Genomic DNA, 21519 nt, shown 5'->3' on the forward strand with positions numbered 1-21519 from the left:
AATCTTATTCCTTCCTATCTTTTTTCTTTTTTCTTTTCTTTTTTTTTTTTAGATTTATTTATTTACTCGAGAGAAAGAAAGAGAGAGAGAGAGTACACACGTGAGGTTGGGGGGCAGAGGGAGAGGAAGAGGCAGAGAGATTCCCAAGCAGACTCTGGGCTGAGTGCAGAGCCCAACAGAGGGCTGGATCCCACGATCCTGAGATCATAACCCAAGCTGAAACCAAGAGTTTGATGCTCAACTGACTGAGCCACCAAGGAGCCCCCTGCTTTTTCTTTCTAAGCCAGTTTGAATGAGTTGTTGTTCCTTACAACCAACTGATTCCTGTTTAATGATCTCTGATACACTGAAGAATCAGGATGGAACTATTATTATTATTATTATTATTATTATTATTATTATTATTATATTATCATCATCATCTCAGCCAAAGCAAAGGGGGGGAATGCAGCAACTATTTGAAGAACATCTATTGTGTATCTTGTCGGAGACTGGTAACTCTCTCCTCAAGATCCACTTTCTCTCTCTCTTAGTAACAGTTTTGTTGGATGTTTCAACATGCCCAGCTAAAAACTGTATTTCCCAGCTTCTTTTGCACACAAGGGCAGCCAGGTGATACAATTATAGCCACTGGGGGTGTTTGACACGAGTCCCTAGAGCCTCCCAGTGGGATTAACCTGCAGTTGCCAATAGTGGTAACATTTTAAATAATGTACTCTCTCTTGCCTCACTTTTCATTTGTTTTACTTCTCCACTCCCTTACCAGTGTTTCCTGGGATGACCTCCCAAATAAACTACAGGAATCCTTATCTCAGAGTCTGCTCTTGCAGAACCCATATTAGACAGGAGTTAACTTCCATGAGGCCACCCTTGACTAATGAGCAATGGAAGCCAAGGTGTTACTGTTTCATCCTTTTGTCCCCTGGGTAGATAGTTCTGAGATGCATTTCATGAGAGTGCTCAGGAAGCCCCGGATGTTTATGCAAGGATCTCCCACAAGGAGGAACAACTCTGTAATGTGGCCTTCTATTGTTTTGCCTTTGTCTCCATTTTACATCCCTGGTCTCTCATGGCTGCTCCCTGGTATCACTTCCCAATACACTACGCTCAGAGCTGCCACATTTGACTTAGGTTTTACTCTCAGGGGAATCAAACTAGAATTCTACATAACTAGGATTCTACATAACTAGGATATTTGGGCTATCTCTAAAATTCCATACTCTCTATGGGTGACTAAACGGGATGGGGTGTGTGATACACATGGAATCGCACATTCCCAGTTCTTGTCCATATGGTTGACACAACAACCATGATGCAGCTGTACCGCTGTCGTTCTCTTTAATCTGACTACTATTCCATTATTCCTCTTACACGTGCACCTGAATGTCAATGGTACTGTTCATATGGCCACTGTCAAAACATTACTAGACTACCTTGCTAATCATAGAATAAATAAGTATCTCCTCATGATTTCTCACTAACTAAACACTGAAGAAACTGTTTAGTTTCTCTGCATCACATAATACTGAGCAATCTTCATAGCTTTTAGTCTGCTTCCCAAATGAAATGCATATCCTCATTAAAAAATCCTAACTATTGGAACCCCTGGGTGGCTCAGTCAGTTAAGCATCTGCCTTCAGCTCAGGTCATGATCCCAAGGTCATGGGATCGAGTCTCACATGGGCTCCTTGCTCAGCGGGAAGACTGTTTCTCCCTCTGCCTGCCACTCCCCCTGCTTGTGCTCTGTCTCTCTCTCTCTGACAAATAAATAAAATCTTTAAAAAAAAAAAATCCTAACTATTGGGCGCCCGGGTTGCATAGTCAGCTAAGTGTCTGACTCTTAGTTTCAGCTTAGGTCATGATCTCAGGGTCATGAGATCAAGCTCCATGTTGGGCTCCATGCTCAGCGTGGAGTCTGCTTGGGATTCTCTTTCTCCCTCTGCCCCTCCTGCTCATGCTCTCTCTCTCAAATAAATAAATAAATCTTTTTTAAAAAAATCCTATTATTATGGGATATTCTTGTGCTAACAAATTAGTGCAAACTTTGAAAACTGTCATCTTGCTTCATATCAGGGGCAAATAGAAAAAGTTTCAGTTTGTCTAATCTTTCAATGAATAAAATGGATGTGTAAATGTATAAAATTCATAAACATATGAAAATATATAAAATGCATAAAAAGTATAACCCAAAGAATGGTAAAATTTGGAAAATCCAGAGTCTAACAAACTTCTACAAGTTGGTTTGAAAAACTCCTTGCCACCCACACTGTGTGAGGTGTACTGAACAATAAATGTAAAAATGAAAGTTCTAAAGAACACAGCCACTTCACAATAACTACATTCTGCTACATAAGTCAGTCTCTACCTAAGTTATTTACTGAAGTTCAGCAAACTCCCCTTGTAAACCAGAAGGATGGGCTAAATCTCTCCACTATGCTGTACAATGTGGTAACCACTAGCTACTTATATGGTAACTACTAGCTATTTAAATTTATTTTTTAAGATTTATTTATTTATTTATTTATGAGAGAGAGCATACAAGTGAGTGGAGAGGCAGAGAGAGAGAATTTCAAGCAGACTCCCCACTGAGCACAGAGCCCCAAGTGGGGCTGGATCCCACAATCCATGAGATCATGACCTGAGCCAAAACCAAGTGTCGCATGCTTAACCAACTGAGCCAGCCAGGTGCCCCACTACTAGCTATTTAAATTTAAATTAATTAAATATAAATAAAATAAAAAACACAGTTCTTTAGGTTCAAGTACTCAGTAGTCACATGTAGCTAGTGACTACTGTATACGACAGTGAATATAAAAACCTTTCCATTATTGCAGAATATCCTTTTGGACAGTCCTAATATACATAAATATTCAGAATCCCCTTCCATTAGGATTCATTTATTCATTGATTCTTTAAACTACAAATAATTAAACTGCACTTTTTATGAACAGAATTCTTTGAGATTACACTGGTTGACTGAGAAATTCAGTTCTTCTCAATACCTTATCCAGTACCCGGAGCTGTATTACTAACTCACCCTATATTGCCAATGTTGTTGCAGGGTCCTCCTGGCCATCCTAAAGGTGTCACCAAAGGTTCTTGGTCTTGTCATGAGAAAGAATTCAAGGACAGACACACAACACAGTGGATGAGCGACACAAGCGGGAATGTTTGTTAAAGCAAGAATACAGATATGTGAGAGTGAAAGAGAGACAGAGAGGTAGGAGAGAGGGAGCGAGCACACTGAGGGTTGGATTTCTATCTTTTATGGACAGTTGTTCACTAGAGGGTGGAATATTCATTAACTGGGGTGGAAGGTGGGGTTTCCCGCTTGTTCTTCCTAATTTAGTCAGGGGTTTTCTGTCATGGCACCTGCCACCTTGGGCCTATCTGGTTTGATCTGGCTTTTTGTGGAGTGCTGCCAGGACAGGCCTCTGCCTTTCCCAATAGGTGGCCATGACTTCCTCCTTGCTGGCCTCCTGGTATCCTAAGTAGGATTAGGTTACAGATCATAACTAACTGCCTACTCTAACACTATGAGCCGCTACCTCCATTCCATCAAGATTGTGGCCCAAGAATAGCTCCTCTATGGGCGCCTGGGTGGCTCAGTTGGTTAAGCAACTGCCTTCGGCTCAGGTCATGATCCTGGAGTCCCGGGATCGGGTCCCGCATCGGGCTCCCTGCTCGGCGGGGAGTCTGCTTCTCCCTCTGACCCTCCTCCCTCTCATGCTCTCTGTCTCTCATTCTCTCTCTCTCAAATAAATAAATAAAATCTTTAAAAAAAAAAAAAAGAATAGCTCCTCTATTTACATGCTTTTTATACCTAGTGAAACATTTTTTTATCTTATCTGAGGAAAGGCAAAAGGGACCTGTGGACTCACTAAATTCCATCATTTCAAAAACCCCAACTTAGGGTTAATTTCTGAACACCAAAGCTCTCATTCATCCATCAGATAAATGGCTTCTGAAAACCTCCTGTACAAGAAGAGAACTAGGCCAGGTCCTTGGGGGTGCAGAGACAAAGCCTCCAGGGTGCCGGGACACTGTGGTGCAGTGAGAACAAGCTGGAGACTGTGGGCCATACTCACAATTCAGCCATGCTTTATTTGTTCTGAAAACATGGCTCTTACAATGTCTGAAAAATGGGAGACACCTCCTCCATTAAAACTGCCCAAGATTAGCACCAAAATCCGTATTTCTGTTTTCTCAAGAAAAGTGGAAGTATCTGGACACAATGGGTCTGTGGTCCCACCCAGCAAGAACCGCCTGGTGAAGAGGCAACTGTTCCTCTAAGTAGAAATCCATGTTCCAATGTGTGAACACCTCTTGTTACTAGTGTTGCCTCTTACAGCTGCCTGCTTCCTGCTTCCTCACACATTATCTGCCTGGTCCCCAGCAGACCTGGGTAGCTTTCTGGCCCCAATATTTACCAGCCAAGGCCTTAGCGTGTTTCCTGTGTTCTTCAAAGGCAGGTAAACCAATATGGGAGAAGAAACTGAGTGTCTCCCAAAACAAATCAATAAAACAAAGATTGACAATCTTAAGGATCTTTGTATTTTTACAAGCAGATGGGGATCATTTAAAGGGTGGCAGAGAAATTATTGACAAACTGAAAAGGCAGGAAGCATCCAGGCCTATGGGTCTTTCTAAGTATATTTCTATCATTTGCCAAGGCAACTGTGGTTCTAATTTACACAAATAAAATAAAGAGAAGATCAAATGAGATCAGTTCAAAGCAAATCAAAACCATCCTTTCATTTATTGTTTTATCAAGTAGACTCAAAAAAAAACAAACAAACAAACAAAACCACTTAAAAAAAGTACTTGGCTTTGAACTGCAAAGAGAACTTAGAATGTTTCTCTGCCTGCCCATCATGGAATTTACCACCTAATAGAGACAAATAAGTAGGTTCAGTCAAATCACTACCTTGGTGGATTTTTCCCTGACAGGTACAAGTTGTCTGGCTAAATGGTGGGGCTGGCCCTTCAGGTGTAACCTTGGTTCACTTACAGCTGTGGAGGGCAGACCTGTTGGCTAGGATGGCTCTTCCCATAGGGAGCTGGTCCCTGGGAGAGAATCAGAACTTTTCTTCCTCTCTTACTGCTAGGTTAAGCACACAGGGTCTTTTTAAGCACAGAATACCTGGGTTCAAATCTCAGCTCTTCTATTATCAGCTGTACACACTTAAACATTATTTGTTTTTCTAAGGATCAGATTCTTTGCTTAAACATAGGAAAATAATGATGCATACATTCAAACAGGCTGTTAGAATTAAAGGGCATAACATGCAGAAAGCACTTAGTGCCGTGCCTAGAGCTCAGTAAGTATACAATGAATGATAACAGCTGTTATTTTAATGCACAGGGAGGCGAAGGTGGCCCAGAATAGCCATATGTAAGTCACAGGCAGAGTGCATCTATAATGTTAATGCTGTTGATAGCAAGTGTGGTCTAGAATGTGATCCAAGAAAGAGAGGACATAAATGTCCTTGGCATCAGGCAGCTGCTGAATTTATTTTACTTTATCGATAAGGCTTTCTACAATCAAGAGCCAGATATGACCCAGGATTCCTCAGATGATGCAGTAACATTCTATCCACTCTGCCTTTCCCTCCAAAGAATTATTAATGTTCCAAGTGTCTCAAACCTGAAGAAGGTATGGCATAAATTTGTATACATGAGTCACTACATACATATACATGAGCTTCACATTTCAGAAAGGTACTGAATATGGGTCAACACTTATGAGTATCATTTAAAGAAAAATAATAAGTCACTTATAATAAATAAGTTTAACATTAATAATATAAATAAGATGCAAATAGAATAGTAAATTCATATTATAAAACTATATTATAAAGGATTTATAATAATAGTATTTATTTCTGGCATTCTAAAAATTACATAAATCTATTCTTATATAATAATTCAGAGAAAGAATGGCTTAGTATTTGCCTCTCTACCCAGGTCAGAATATAGCAATCTAAATAATTTCCAAATGGTGGAGTAGTACAATGACCTAGAAAAGTTTAAGGCAGCGGCTTATATAAAAGTCCACCTGAATAGCACCATGAGTTTGGTACTCTCAGCTATGGCTTTACAAATCTATTCTGTTCATTAAAATATTTCCAAAAGAAAATAAGAATATAAACAATCTTATTAAAAATATGCAACTTCAATGCATAATTAAAGTACATAATCAAGATTTCACTTTCATCTATAAAGTTGGAAAACATTTAAATGATAATGCCCACACTCGGGCCACCTCATTGCAGGACAATTGTTTCAAACACCTTAAAAACATATAACCTTTTGAACCAGAAATTCTACATCTAGAAATTAAGCAAGTAATAACAGAAGTATACTAACCAGTTACCTTGAAGGAGGGGTTGGTTTTTGGAGGTTAAAAGTATTATAAATACACATTGGAAAAGTGCATAAATTAGAAATAAGTTAAATAATTTCCAAGGACAGAAATACAGTGTGATAATATATAGCCATAAAAATTATGGAGAAAGACATTTTATCTAGTGGCATGGAAATACATTCATGATATATTAAGGGGAACAAAACAGGTGACAAAACAGTACCTATTCTAAGAACCTATTTGTTATGGGTTGAATTGTGTCCATCCCCCACACCCCCAACCCAAGATTCATATGTTGAAGTCCTTTCCCCTAGTACCTCAGAATGTGACTTTATTTGGGAACAGGATCATTGCAGATGTAATTAGTTCAGATGAAGTCATATTGTAGTTGGATGGGCTATAATGCCATATGACTGGTGTCATATAAATAGGGATAAATTTAGACATAGACAATAGAACACCATGTGAAGACAGAGGCTGAAATTGAGGCAGTGTATTATCTACAAGCTACGGAACACCAAAGATCATTAGCAAACCACAGAAACTAGGAGAGAGAGATATGGAACAGACTGTCCATTAAGGCTCTCAGAAAGAACCAAACCTATCCACACTTTTGTCTTGGACTTCTAGCCTCCAGAAATGTAAGACAATAAATTTTTCTTGTTTAAGCCACCCAGTTTGTGGTGCTTTGTTATGTCAGCCCTACCAAACTAACATATCATTTTTGCAGGAAAAAAAGTTATATGAACATAAACATTTTTCAAAATATCAACATTAGTTATCTCTCAGTAGAAGGACATTGGGTAATTTTTATTTACTAATGGTTTTTATTTTAAATTAATAAATATATTACTTATGAATAAAATGGCTCTAAATAACATGTCAAAAAAATCCACCTAGAATACATATATACCCAGTATGTTTAGATCATGGCAGGCACAGAAGGAGGCAGGGGGTCAGATAGACATGGCTTGAAATCCTCCTTTCGTCATTTACTTATAATTTCTGTAACTTTGGGCAAGTGAACCTTATAAGGTGAATGTAAGGTATTAATGAAATTATGTATATAATGTAGGTAGCACTGAGATATACAGCTGACACCTAGCAAGAGATCATTTCTTTATAGCCATCACATTGAACTCCCACTATGTATGGGAGCTTTGGAAAACAGCTTCACAAATTCATGGTCACCTTGCCAAAGCCTGCAGGCAGCCTGGGGCTCCAATGTGTCTGGGACACTGATCTCGGACTTGACAGTCCAGTCTAATCATTCTTTCCTTGCCAACCATACCTGCCAAATTTTACTATCTCACTCGAACTCATTTGGGTTAGATAGACCTGATCTTTATGGCCTTCAGTATGAAGAATGCATGTGTGCATGTATTAAAAAGAGAGGGAGAGGGAGTGAGAGGGAGGGTGGGAGGCAAAATATCTAGGAACATCTAGAAAAAAAAACTCACACTTGTGAATTTTCCAATTTATTACTTCTACACATTGACAGTAAAACATATTCCGGGGGGAAAAAAGGAAAGAGAATAAGTATTTATTGAATGCTTGCTATGTGTCATCACACTTTGCATATGTTATCTCGTTTAATGAACACAGTAGTTCACCTGCTAGTCATTATGATTTTCACTGGTATAAATATGAAAGGACCAGAGAGGGTAAGGAACACGTCCAAGGTCACACAGCTGTCAGTTACAGAGCTGACAGTCAAACCCAAGTATTCTCTCTGTTACCAAATGAGGGAAATGTAGCAAATAAAGCCAGACATTAAAAGACACACATATCAGCCAGCAATTTAAAGTAACTTTAAAAGAAGAGAAAGTATAATATTTACACTTCAAATTTACCTACTGTGACTGGTAAACTTAGTGGTTTCCCCTAGAATAGCTAGAGTTAATACCACTAAGAATTTCACACATATTCCTTTTTTTAAACCAATGAAGTACATGTCTTTCAAGATAAATTCCAAATTCATATATAATAATTGTGCTTTTGCTTTCAACTGTTTCATAAATAGAATTCGCAATGTGATTCTGGCAACAAAAGTTCTTATATAAATTCTAGTAGAGGATTATGAAACATGCAAATAAGCCTCCCCCCTTTCCTCAAACAGCTGCAGCTAGAGATGAACATTAAGGGTAATGCATCAGGCATGGCACTTACAGGAAAGATTCCCTGGATACCTGAGCTTTCGTTTTCTATAATCAGCGACAGTCAACATTTATTGAGCCCTCTGATAGGAACTTTCATGCATATTAGCTCATTTTATTCCAAAGCACTGTGTTATGGATATTATCCCATTTCTACAGCTCAAGGAGATGAAGGGATTCATCCAAAGTTTTTCAGGCATTAATTCATTTGTATCATGTAAACATATTTTTGATGTAGGTAAAATCCCTAGAAATTGGAGGCTCAGTAAAATTCATTTGCCCATGAACACACCCAAGTTCTGCAATTGAACCCAAGCTTGTGGCTCTAAAGCCAACACACTCCAAGTCATCATCATAATCCTTACTCATCCAGCTATCCCATTTTTCAGTTTAAATATCTCCGGGATCTCCATTCTTCACTCAGATCATGGGCTCATGCCTAGTAACTTCCTGGTATCACTCTTTCTTCCAATCTAACCCTTCTGCTTTCTCAATTCTTCTGGATTCCCAGCTTCAGGAAGGAGCCCAGGGGGAATGCCAACTGTCTATCAGGTGCAACCGTCAGGTGAATTAAGGGCATGAGAGCACAGCCAGGCAGTCTCATGGTAGACCAGATGGATATGTGAGCATTTCTTGTTAAAGCCAAAGGGGTATGTCTTTTTATTTGGCACACAAATCCTTCAAAACAACAAATCCAAAGAATGGCTGCTCACATACACACAAAGGACAGACAAAATTTGTTTGCTCCTTCTGCATCCATGATTGAACCTATTTGACTTGAGTAATTTATCAGGTGTCTAAAAAAGAATTTAAGTCTTCACATCTTCATATCCAGATCCTTTCTGAATTCTATAGAAACTTCATAAGCATGTTTTCACAACACATTCCTGAACTTGAATATCTTTATACAATAGATCAGTGAATAAAGATTTTGTTAGAAAAAGATACACAAGATCAGTAAAATTTTCTCAGGGAATAGGAGTATTTTTGAGGAGTAGAAAAGTTCCTGAGTGGGTCTGGACATTCCTAGTCATTATGGGGGGGGGGGGTACTGAAATTTTGTTTGTGTTCTGGCAGCATGAGTAAAAAGGGACCTGAACTGGGATTGAGAAGACATGACTTTAAGAAGGAATGATATATATTGTTCTTACCGTGTTCACTGGAGAAAGCATTTAATTTTAAGAGCTGGGGGCAATGAGTGATCACTGTTAATGAGAGGTAACATAGAAAAATGATTAAGATGAAGGAATCTGGCATCCAATTGACCGGGTTCAAATTCTGGCTCTATCACTATAGCATTTAGTAAAGTGCTTGTCTCTACGTATTAGTATTCCTATTACTTGTATATATTTTATTATCATCTCACAATGTTCTCCCAATAGAGAGATAATAGAAATGATAAGGCAATAATAAATTGAGCAAACTTTATGTTTATACTGTGCTAGAAATGTTAAATGCATTTGTCGATAACATACCATCATGTTTAACAATCTCTTCCTTAGATACAGTTAGGAAGCCTTAGTATGGACCAGACATTCTGCTGGGGGTTTTGCAAACATTAAATTACTTAACCCTACTGGCATCCAAAAGACGTGACTCTAATGCTCTTCCTTTGATGGCTGCAGACCCTGAGGAGCAGCATGATTATGTAGTCAGCTCCACTTCCAATGGCTGGAAAGAAGAGCCAGTTTTCCAGCATAAGGCTCATGCCAAAGCCCATGCTCCTTCAAGCCCCATGCTGCCTTTTCCCACAGTGATTCTTGCTTGTCAACCAATTCCTCTCCTCCCCTCCCTCAAACAGCACCTACCACACCAGGCAAGCTAATGACTCTTCCATGAGTAAATATGCAGAACAAAAAATTTAATTGGGGTAAGAATATTAAACTTAAAAAAAAGTACACATTAGTGTGTTTCTGTTTTCTACCACATGAATAAACACAAGAAATAATTGATGTAGTAATTAGTCTTCTAACATTAAGGGCCAGCGCTCAATTAACCTACCCATATATGAATAAAGATGAAGTGCATGCGGTTGGAGGGAATACATTTTCCTTCACAAATGGATTATCTAATCACAGGCAAAACCTCATCATTCCTTTCAGAAAGAGGTGATAAACAAGATGGCACAAGCTCATGGAGCCCTGTGTGCTGAAGGGCCAAAGGTACACCCCTCGAATCATATCACCAATGTAAATCCACCAAAGGATCTCATCATAGAGAATTCTGGGAATTCTCATCCCAGATCTCAAAGATGCAATACTTGAGAAAATTTGCTAGTGCTACCTTAATCAAAGATGTACTCATGAAAAAAAAAAAGTCATTTATTCCGGGAATTCTGGTCCCAGATCTCAAAGATGCAATACTTGAGAAAACTGCTAGTGCTACCTTAATCAAAGATGTACTCATGAAAAAAAAATTATTTATTCTTCCACATGTAAACCTCACTGGGCCTAAAGTGCCTATGACTGCAAGAATTATTGCTTCCACTCTTCCCCTGAAAGAATAATCTTGGGAGACATGTTTTGAATCTCAGGATCCTTTTTATTCAGGCTACGACAATAACTAGTGGTAGGCATTCGATCCATGGGCAGCCAATCCATGACCTGATATGGCCTGGGGCTGAGAGTTGTGTCCACACTGAAAAAAATTATTAGCTAAGCCAATCATATTCTTTCTCTTAGGACATTAGATTAGAATCAGGGAAAGAATAAGCTAAATGGGAAGAGAAAGTGAACACACAAAGAGAGCAAGCAGGATGGTGGTCAAAACACAATAATGGCAGCACTCTTGGGAAGGCAGTTCTACTCATTGCCTTGAACTCAAGACATGAGACCTGTGCCTGTTTCAGTCCTCATACTTTTACTGCTGTAAGAATTCACCTCCGTTATTGTGCAGTGAGTATGCCTACAACTGACCTCTTTCCTTTAACAGTTGAGTCTGTTTATGTGAGTTACTCTCCTCCACAACCAAGAGTAACAGCTAAACAATTATGTCTGTAGGAGTCCTTACAATTCCTCTTCACAATGAAGATCATGAAGGGGAATTTACACCACATCCAATGTGTTCTCAAAGATTCATTTATTCAGTCTACTAATACATACTGCCAGATGTTTTGATGGGATTTGTAAGTGTCCCTGGAGTTGTTCTTACTATGTGTCAAGCACTGTGTTAGATACTTAGAATGTACTGATGAACAAGACAAACAATATCCTTGTCTTCATGGAGCCTTTAGTATGGCTGGGAAGCTAAAATGCAAACAAGTCATTAAAGAATGTGCTCGGGGAGCCAACAGGAGGCTGACTACTGGTGGGACCTGCCTACTCAGAGAGGTCCTCCCAAAAGAAGTGACATCTAAGCTGACACCTGATGGGACAAGAGGAATTTGCCAGCTAAATGGGGCTGGGTGAGAAGAGAACCGTAGTATTAAATGCAGAGGAAGAGACATGTGCAAAAGTCCATCAGATCAGCAAGAAACCATCACCAGTCCTCCAAAACATCTAGGAAATGTGAAATGTGTACAGAGCAAGAAACTGGATTTCAGTATGAGAGCTAAAAGGGGTGAGGATGGACCTCCGCCAAGTTTTGATGAGGCATCAGTTTCAATGGGCAGCATCATTTTTTCTTGTATGTTCCAAAGAGGTCAAAGAGACATGAGCAGAGGCTTAGAGGGTGGTTGGTGTTGGGAAGGACTCAGCTACTCCGGGAGCAGAGATAAGGCACTCACACTTCACGTCTCAACCTTCACACTAGGGCAATTATCTTATGTTGTCCAGGGTCACTTAGACTGGAAAAAAAGTGATTCTTTATCATGACCATCATCATGATCCCAATTATCTTTACTTTGGAGGACATTAGTAGTTTACAAAGTGTCTTACATGCTTGATCTCACTTAAAATTTACAACTGTGAGAAGCAAGAGATATTGTCCCCACTATTCACGTGAGGAAACAGGTTCTCAAAGAAAGGCAAACCTAATAGAATGAACAAGAATAATTACAAATACAGCCAAAGTCAAATATATGCCTGCAGAAGATGAAGACTCAAAGGAAAGTCAAGGTTTTCTACACACATTCCTTAGAGACTATTATTTTTTTCTATTAACACATTACCCTTTTTTTTCTTACCTGGATCAGGAAGAGGTATAAATCCTCTGGGGGAACACAGAGCTAAGAATAATGTCTCTACTCGAGCATGAGGGCAGGATTCCTACCCTGTTCCTACCTGGGAGACTCCCAAGTGCCAGGTGTGGCTGGGTATTAGGGTGTGGTTAGGAAGTGACTGAGGATCCTATCAGGACCTTCATCTACAACCTGGAGAATTCAGTTGGATACATGTAGCTCTTCTAAACATAAGCAATGTCTATAGATTATGATTTGAGAAAGATTAGGAAAAGTCTCTCCCTGCACCTCAACAAAAAAACTCCTGAGAACCAAGTGCCTGTAATTCTTTCATGAAACCTATTCCTTGCCTCTCTGCAATGTTCTTTGACATGCAGATACTCCAAGGGCAAGTCCCTGGAGAGTCACTTATGCTATGGAAAACAAACAAACAAACAAAACAAAACAAAACAACCATGGCAGTATGGTATATAGGTAGAGGGACTCCAAGAGGTACATGCAAAGTGAATACAGATTTTCTACATCAGAATTTTGCCAAGACCCTAACTTGCAAGAGGTTGCCATAATGTTCTAAATTACCTTCTGATGGATTTTTACTTTCTCCTTTTTCATCATCCCCAGAATCACCCAAATCATTATCATCATTATCATCATCATCATTATCATCATCAGCACCACCACCTTCATAATTTGTTGAGCACTTTTTATAGCCCAGGCACTGTGCAAAGAGGTTTACTTTCATTAAGTCATTTAATCATTAGGGTAACTCTTTGAAGGAGGAACCATATCAATCCAATTTATAGATGAGAAAAATGAAGCAAATGAAGTTAAATCACTTGTCCAAGTTCACCATGTTAGTGAAGAATAAAATCAGGATTCAAATCCATAAGTAATACATTTCACTTTGTTTCTGTCTTTGTGGGGCCAAACACCAACTGTCCTAATAAACTTGGAAATGCATTAAGTGATGACTCCATTACCATACTGGGGAGTTGCTCTTTAATGAAAAGTGTATTTATTGATTCATATTCTAATTGCATATGATTTTTGTCACTAATTGAGAGGCTAGAAAGTTATAATTAAATCCACATTAATGTAGCTTTGAAATTACATCAGACCCTCAATGACAGATTGCTGCTCATAATTTAAATAACTTGTATGTTAGAATTCCCTGTCTTGTTTATACTTAGGGAAAAGAAAGAGCTGTTGACTCATGCACACAGATTTTTTTAAGAAAATAGAGAAAAAGACCATAAAATGAGATTAAATTATTGGCTTGATAATCATAGTCTTTTTCTACATATTTTAAATGAAAAGATACTAATTTTTAATTAGAACTAACTCTATCTTGGTTAATTAATAACCAACAGAAAATAAAATAATATAAAAGACAACTGATGTATGTTATGTTCATCTCTACATGCAAACACTCCTTGGCATTTTCAGAAAAGGTTTCAAAAATATATCTTAGTGGGTGAGATAAATATTGCAAAATAGGATAGTATCTGCCTTTTACCATCTCTTCAAGGATTAGGGATAAGGTACAGCAGGTGCCTGCCACACTGAAGGAAGCAAAAAAGTATACCATTTAAGAGAAGACAGTTTGGAGTTTGGAGTGAGAGTGCTCAAATCTTGGCTTTGCCATTTCTTACAATTTTGTTCTTGATGAGTTATTTAACATCCCTGAGCTTCATGGTGAAATGGAAATGTTAGTCATATAGATTTGACATAATGATGTATTGAAAGCACTAAAATACAGTCCCTCATATGAAACTTGCATGAGAAAGGTAGCTCTTCTTACCTTTCTCATTAAGGGTTTAAAATGGTGATATATTATATTATATATCATATCATATCACATTAATTATGTTATTGCTTTATTTTGTTATTATCAATAACATGAATTTAAATGCTATTAATATCAAGTAAGCAGAATAATGTTTGTTTGAAAAACATAGTTTAGAATTTAGATTCAGGGATGAAGATTATGCAAGGCAGGTGCCTTCATTTAAATAAAGTAGTACCTCTACAGCTAATATATCAGACACACTGCATCTCTGGATTAGCTGATCTCCTTTGTGAAGGCAGAATGGAAATGTGAAGTCCAGCATTGTTGCAGAAATGGTATAGCAAAATTTGAGATGGATGTCAAAGAATAAGAATCAGAGGAATCAGGCAATTTGACCTAGCAGTTATTTCTAGAGGGACAGAATCTGGACCTGCAATATCATGTTATTAGAGGACTATGCCAAATATCATTTGCAGAGTTGAAGTCCTTTTGATGTCCTTATATCTGCATCAATTCTGGTCCTGGAGGACATAGATGTGTTGGGGTCTCCACATTCCATTACACATAAATTCACAGGTGTATATTCACAGCCTTATAAATAGTAGAGAGAAGAAAGAATGTGCTGACAATATTTTTAAAAAGAAAAAAAAAGAATAAGAAGAAGGCCAAAGTCCTCTACTGTAAAGAATTGGTAGCAAAATAAGTGATCAGTGGATGCTACAAACTTAGTGTTTCAAAGTAAGTCTAAGAAATTCGACCTCAGCCACAGCAACTTCTTCCTAGAAACATCGCCAAAGGCAAGGGAAGCAAGGGCAAAAATGAACTATTGGGACTTCATCAAGATAAAAAGCTTTTGCACAGCAAAAGAAACAGTCAACAAAACCAAAAGACAACCGACAGAATGGGAGAAGATATTTGCAAATGACATATCAGATAAAGGGCTAGTATCCAAAATCTATAAAGAACTTATCAAACTCAACACCCAAAGAACAAATAACCCAATCAAGAAATGCGCAGAACACATGAACAGACATTTTTCCAGAGAAGACATCCAAATGGCCAAGAGACACATGAAAAAGTGCTCAACATTGCTCGGCATCAGGGAAATCCAAATCAAAACCTCAGTGAGATACCACCTCACGCCAGTCAGAATGGCTAAAATTAACAAGTCAGGAAACGACAGATGTTGGCGGGGATGCGGAGAAAGGGGGTACCCTCCTACACTGTTGGTGGGAATGCAAGCTGGTGCAGCCACTCTGGAAAACAGTATGGAGGTTCCTCAAAAAGTTGAAAATAGAGCTACCATACGAACCAGCAATTGCACTACTGGGTATTTACCCCAAAGATACAAATGTAGGGATCCGAAGGGGTATGTGCAACCCGATGTTTATAGCAGCAATGTCCACAATAGCTATTGGAAGAGCCAAGATGTCCATCGACAGATGAATGGATAAAGAAGAGTGGCATATATATACAATGGAATATTATGCAGCCATCAAAAGGAATGAGATCTTGCCATTTACAACGACGTGGATGGAACTGGAGGGTATTATGCTGAGCAAAATAAGTCAATCAGAGAAAGACATGTATCATATGATCTCCCTGATATGAGGAATTCTTAATCTCAGGAAACAAACTGAGGGTTGCTGGAGTGGTGGGGGGTGGGAGGGATGGGGTGGCTGGGTGATAGACATTGGGGAGGGTATGTGCTATGGTGAGCGCTGTGAATTATGTAAGACTGTTGAATCACAGACTTGTACCTCTGAAACAAATAATACATTATATGTTAAAAAAAAGAAGATAGTAGGAAGGGAAAAATGAAGGGGGTAATTGGAGGGGGAGACGAACCATGAGAGACGATGGACTCTGAAAAACAAACTGAGGGTTCTAGAGGGGAGGGGGGTGGGGGGATGGGTTAGCCTGGTGATGGGTATTAAAGAGGGCACGTATTGAATGGAGCACTGGGTGTTATACGCAAACAATGAATCATGGAACACTACATCAAAAACTAATGCTGTAATGTATGGTGATTAACATAACATAATAAAATTTAATAAAAAAGAAATAGAGTAAATTTAATTTTTTTTACCATTTCCAAATGATGTTTTAAGAGATTTGCTGGATCTATTCTATCATCAGGGAATAAATGAAACACCACTGGAATCAATGCTATACCTTAAATTTGGGGTTTGACTCAAAATACAGTGAGAAGTCCCTGCCCTCATTTAAGTAGAGATTAAGAATTGGGAGTTTTGCCTCAAAGTCTTTGAAATTAGCTAAAGCTTTTTCCTGAAGGCCTGACTTTTATATGTTAAACTTTCAATCTACTGTATCCGTGAGCCTTTCCTAAGCAAAGAGCACATAAATACAGTGCATTTTCCCCCTCAGGCTATAAATCCAAAAGCAGAGAATGTCCTTAGAAGTAATGCCACTTCATTTGGTCAATCCATAGGACATCATTCAAAATACGAGTTTGTTTTTTTTTTAAATTACTCATGTGCACAACTGTGGACAAATGATATGTCTATGATTCTTCCTGCATACCACAGCTTTCCTTTACCCTCTCCTCTCCCCACTGCACCTCAAATTACACCCTTTGGAAAAAAATCAATTTTAACAATTTAGTGGTAAACATTTGTTTTTCTCTATGCTCAGACAAATCTCTCTCTCTCTCTCACACACACACACACAAACTATATTTCCCTTTTTCTATTTTCTAAAGATTTTTTTTTAAATTTATTTACTTGAGAGAGAGAATGTGTCCCCGTGGGCACGTGCAAGCTTGAGGGGGTGGGGAAGGGCAGAGGGAGGGGAGGAGAGAGAGAGAAGCAGACTCCCCCACTGAGTGCAGAGCCCTACGTGGGGCTCAATCTCACAACCCTGAGATCATGACCTGAGCCAAAATCAAGAGTCCAATGCTTAACCGACTGAGTCACCCAGGCAACCCCCCTTTTCCTATTTTTACAAAAATGGTATTATGATCGATACGCTAGTTTGAAATCTGATTAAGTTGTTGATTAAAAGAATGAAAGCCATCTTTTTCCATTTAACAATTTATCAAATATTAAGAATGAAACCCATTTTTTTTGCACTTGATAATTTTATCGAAACAATTACATATACTGACCTCCAGGTCAATGCATATTACTCATTCTTTTTAATGGCAGTATAATATTTCACAACATGTATGAATTATACAGTAACAATTTTCCTACTAAGGGACTCACTAATTGTTTGCAGTTCTTTCCTCTACAAATTATGTTGCAGTCAATATCCTTGAACATATATTTCTATAAACACTTTTATTTCTACAGCATAAATACTGAAAAACAAAAGGATTATGGTTCAAAGACCTTAAAGAGTACCAATTTAAAGCTGCTCTCCATAGAAAAGGAGAAAGTGGAGTATTGTTAGTGCTCTGTCATAATCAATTTACACCTTTTGCTGGTCACTTACTGTTTACCAAGTACTATGAAAGGCACTAGTAGGGAACACAGAGAGGAACAGAACAAATTTCCTGATGTCTAAGAGATCACTCTCTCATTGTCACCATCTCCTACAGAAAAGATACCTCAGAGTGTCTCCTCATACCAGTGCATACATGTAATATATATTTTCCTTCCCTCTCTCCACTTTGTTAAACTTTATCAGTAACTAACCTTCTTCTGTCTCTCTGCTCTCATTTTTCTACCTTAGCTCTTTTAAAAGGTAGATCAACTAACTTAAATGACCTTTTAAGTTTTTGTTTTTTGTTTTTTGTTTTTTGTTTTTGGTCCCTTATTCAGGTTCTCTTCCATAAATGAAAAGCTAGTCACTGATTTGCAAGCACAATCTCTTCCACCTTAGAACCTTAGAGGCCTAGAAGAGAGAAAAGACTATAAATATTTTAGGTGTGATAAATGTTCTGCTATTCCTCTCCTTCTTTCCCTCTCTCCTTCCCTTCCTCTCTCCCCCTACACACACATCAAGAAAAAAACAACTATAATGCTGTGTGATAAATTCTCATGAATAAAATGTAATGGAAGCCCAAAGAATGGGGTGAATCATTCCATTTTGGATAGAGAAAGGGGAAAGGAACAAATATGAGAGAAATCCTCAGGCAGGTAATATTTAAACTGAGGTTAAAAGCCAAACACTTTTCCTAGGCTTCTGGTGTGAGTATGAAGAGAAACAGCAAGAGCTTGAAGGTAAAAAGTACTTTTGAGTTTTGGAGGGAACCTAGATAGCTTAGGGTGGTAGTCCTCCAAGTTTAAAGTGCATAGGAATTATTTAGGGAGCTTGTTTAAAATGCAGAATCCTGGGTACCCAGCTTCCCAATATTTTGAGTTGATGTCCAGAAGTCTGCATTTTAAACAAATCCATCCAGGTTCACTATACTTTGAAATACGCCAGCAGAGGCTGTGAAGTGTGTACTGGCATGAAATAATGTTGTCACAGGACTGAAAAGAATACAAATTAACGTGTCAGGTAAGTGACAAGGTGAGACAATAAGAGATATCAGAAAATGATGTCAACTCTTTGAATTTTGTTTTGAGAGACAATGGCTTGGCAATGGAGCTATTACTTTGTTCAAAAACCTCTGCTCTTGCACAAAGAATGTTTACTGAATGGCTGAGTGAATGAATGTGGGCAGAATTCTGAGAAAGCCCGACCGGAAGTTTCATGGACTGTGAGCACTGCTTGTTTTGTTTAACCTGGCTGTAGGGAAAATTCTTTTAGAATGGCCATCCCAGAACAAGGTTCAAGCCTTCCAAATGTTGTCTTGATGTATGCCAAATTGATATATTTGTGCGTTTTTATGCAGGCCCACAAACAAGCAAATGTGATTACCCTGTGGATCATCCATGCAAACATGCACCACAGTTGTGTAGCCAAAGCCAGACATTAGCCCTTGGAGCTAAGATCTGGGAGGACAGAGCATGCTCTTACATAATTTCCCAGCTAGTCAGTGGTAGGGCCTGTGATTAATGCTACATGACGGGCTTTGAACTTCCTGTTCAGAGAGGTCTGCTTGCCCCTCAGAGCTCCTAGCAAGAGGGAATGTGCGACCTGCAGATTTCACTCTGAATAACCATCATCTAAGCCAACACTAACATTGCTCTGTGGCCCTCTGAGTGACTGCTTCCGTGCCTCATTCCTTGTCAATAGGTTGCCATGGACTGTCAGAGTGGGTTTTTTGTTTTGTTTTGTTTTGTTTCTTTAAGGGGGACAAAACAGAAGAGTAACAATACTTCGGAGAGCCCAGTGGCTGAAGAGAGCTAAGGGCTCTCTCAGAAGACTGAGGGCTGGGGAGAGGTTCTGCTGGGAAAAATCATTAGAGCCCTCGAGGAGTGGCCAGGGTAGAGAAATTATAACAGGGAAGGAAAGAGTCCTGCTCTCCCCACCAACAGCATTCACAGCCTCACCGCGCCTCGGTGGAGCTCCTGCAGGGCAGTTGACCACAGCGATTCCAGCATCCCAGTCCCGGCGGGTGAAGAGCTGTCCCCATGCTGATCAACTTTCGAGCTTGGCCAAGTGGAGGTCCAGCCTTCATAGAGCCCCTCCTCTCCAGCCTTTACCCCCCCCCCCCCAAATACACACACACCCGCCCCCGCAGAAGAGCAGGTGAGGCCGAGAGCCCAGCGGCGGCTACTCCATCTCCTGAGCTCCCCACCTCCCCATCTCCCGGGGAGGTTCCCGACAGCAGCCACTGCGAGTGTGCCTTTGGGAAGTGAGATGACACCTCGGAGCTCTTGCAAAAGCCCGTCCGCACTCCCGCCGCCAAGCGCGGTCCCTCCAGCCCGTCCCCGCCAGCCCGGAACGGCACCGTTGGAGTGGGGAGATCTCAAGCCCTGGGGCCGAACTCCGGGCCTGCGGCGGCCGCGAGCCGAGGGCGTCCCTCCCGACCTCTCCTCACCTGACGGCTCGCTGCCCGGCTCCCCCCCAGCACACAGCCCGCACTCACCAGTTCCAGGGCTCGCAGGAAGGCAAGGGGCTCCTTCAGCGCCCGGAACGTGCCCGCGGAGGCCAGCTTTGGACGGGCGAGATGAGAGAGAGAGAGAGAGAGACAGAGAGAGAGAGAGAGATAGCGTGAGGAAGGGGCTGCGGCGCCTCTCCGGACCGCGGGGACTCCAGCCCCCGCCGCCCTGCCCAGGTCCGACCTACCTGACTCACGGGGTCCATCGCTCGCCCGCGCGCAATCTTCTCCCTTTCCGATGAAGTTCGAAGGGCACCGCCGCGCAGTCCTCGGGGCCAGAAGCCCCGCTCTGGGAAGCGCCGGAGGGGCTAGGCTCGGGGCGGGCAGGCAACGGCGGGGGCCCGGCGAGAGCGGGGCCCGCGCGGGCTGGCTAACGCTCGAACTGCCGTGCGCTCGGCGATTCCTGCGCTCCCGGGCGGCAAGCGGAGGCAGCCGGGCGGCGGGGAGGGGGCGAGGAGGGAGAGAGGCGGCAGGAGGGGGAGCGCCCGGGGTGGGCTGCCATTGGCCAGCTGCAGCCGGGAGGGGAGGGCCGGGGGCTGGCGAGGCCGAGCGCGGACTCCGGGCAGCCTCGGCGGCGCGCACCCGTGCCCTAGGGCTCGGGGGAAACTTCGGGGCGGGAGGGCAGGAAAAGCCGGCCGGTTCCGTCCGCAGCGCGGTTCCCTGACTGAAGAAGGGGTTGCAGGTAATAGAAGGGCACCCACCCCTTACCTGGGGACGTGTGTGAGGTCTGGTGACTTCTGAACACCAAAGCAAGCCTGTTGACTCCTCGGTTCCCACACGGCTTCAGGGACCGCCCTCGGCTCGGCCAGGCAGCGCCAGGTGCGGGGGTGCTTCGGGGAACCGGGTAACGCGGCGCCTTCCCCAGCACCTGGAGAGAGGATCGGGACCGCCGGGCGCGGCTAGAGGGGAGAGAGGAGAACAGAGTCATCTTGAATATGGGCCAGTGCGCCAGGCGCGCCAGGCGCGTAATTCTCGGGGTCACTGTGTGAGGTCAGGAGCAAGTTATCATGCCCACGTTAAAGGTAAAAAAGAGACTTACAAAGGCTAATTTAGCCAAGGTATAACTCACAGCTCATGAGAGGTCAAACAGGGATTGAAATTCAAGTTCCTCTATAACTCATGCTTTTCCACTGA

The 21519-nt window shown here is 41.0% G+C and overlaps 1 protein-coding gene across 1 annotated transcript in view; it reads right to left on the reverse strand.

Moving 5' to 3' along the window:
* The window catches only part of SYNPR (synaptoporin), a 302051-nt gene extending 281460 nt beyond the window's left edge, over positions 1-20591 (reverse strand). The window contains exons 1-2 of the mRNA XM_021695151.1: positions 20574-20591; positions 20374-20439 (exon numbers count right to left, since the gene is read on the reverse strand). Coding sequence (XP_021550826.1) covers positions 20374-20439; positions 20574-20591 — 84 coding nt within the window. The remainder of the gene's footprint in view (positions 1-20373; positions 20440-20573) is intronic.
* Positions 20592-21519: the final 928 nt, after the last annotated feature.

Source organism: Neomonachus schauinslandi, chromosome 1 (assembly GCF_002201575.2).
Source record: "Neomonachus schauinslandi chromosome 1, ASM220157v2, whole genome shotgun sequence".
Lineage (NCBI taxonomy): Eukaryota > Metazoa > Chordata > Mammalia > Carnivora > Phocidae > Neomonachus > Neomonachus schauinslandi.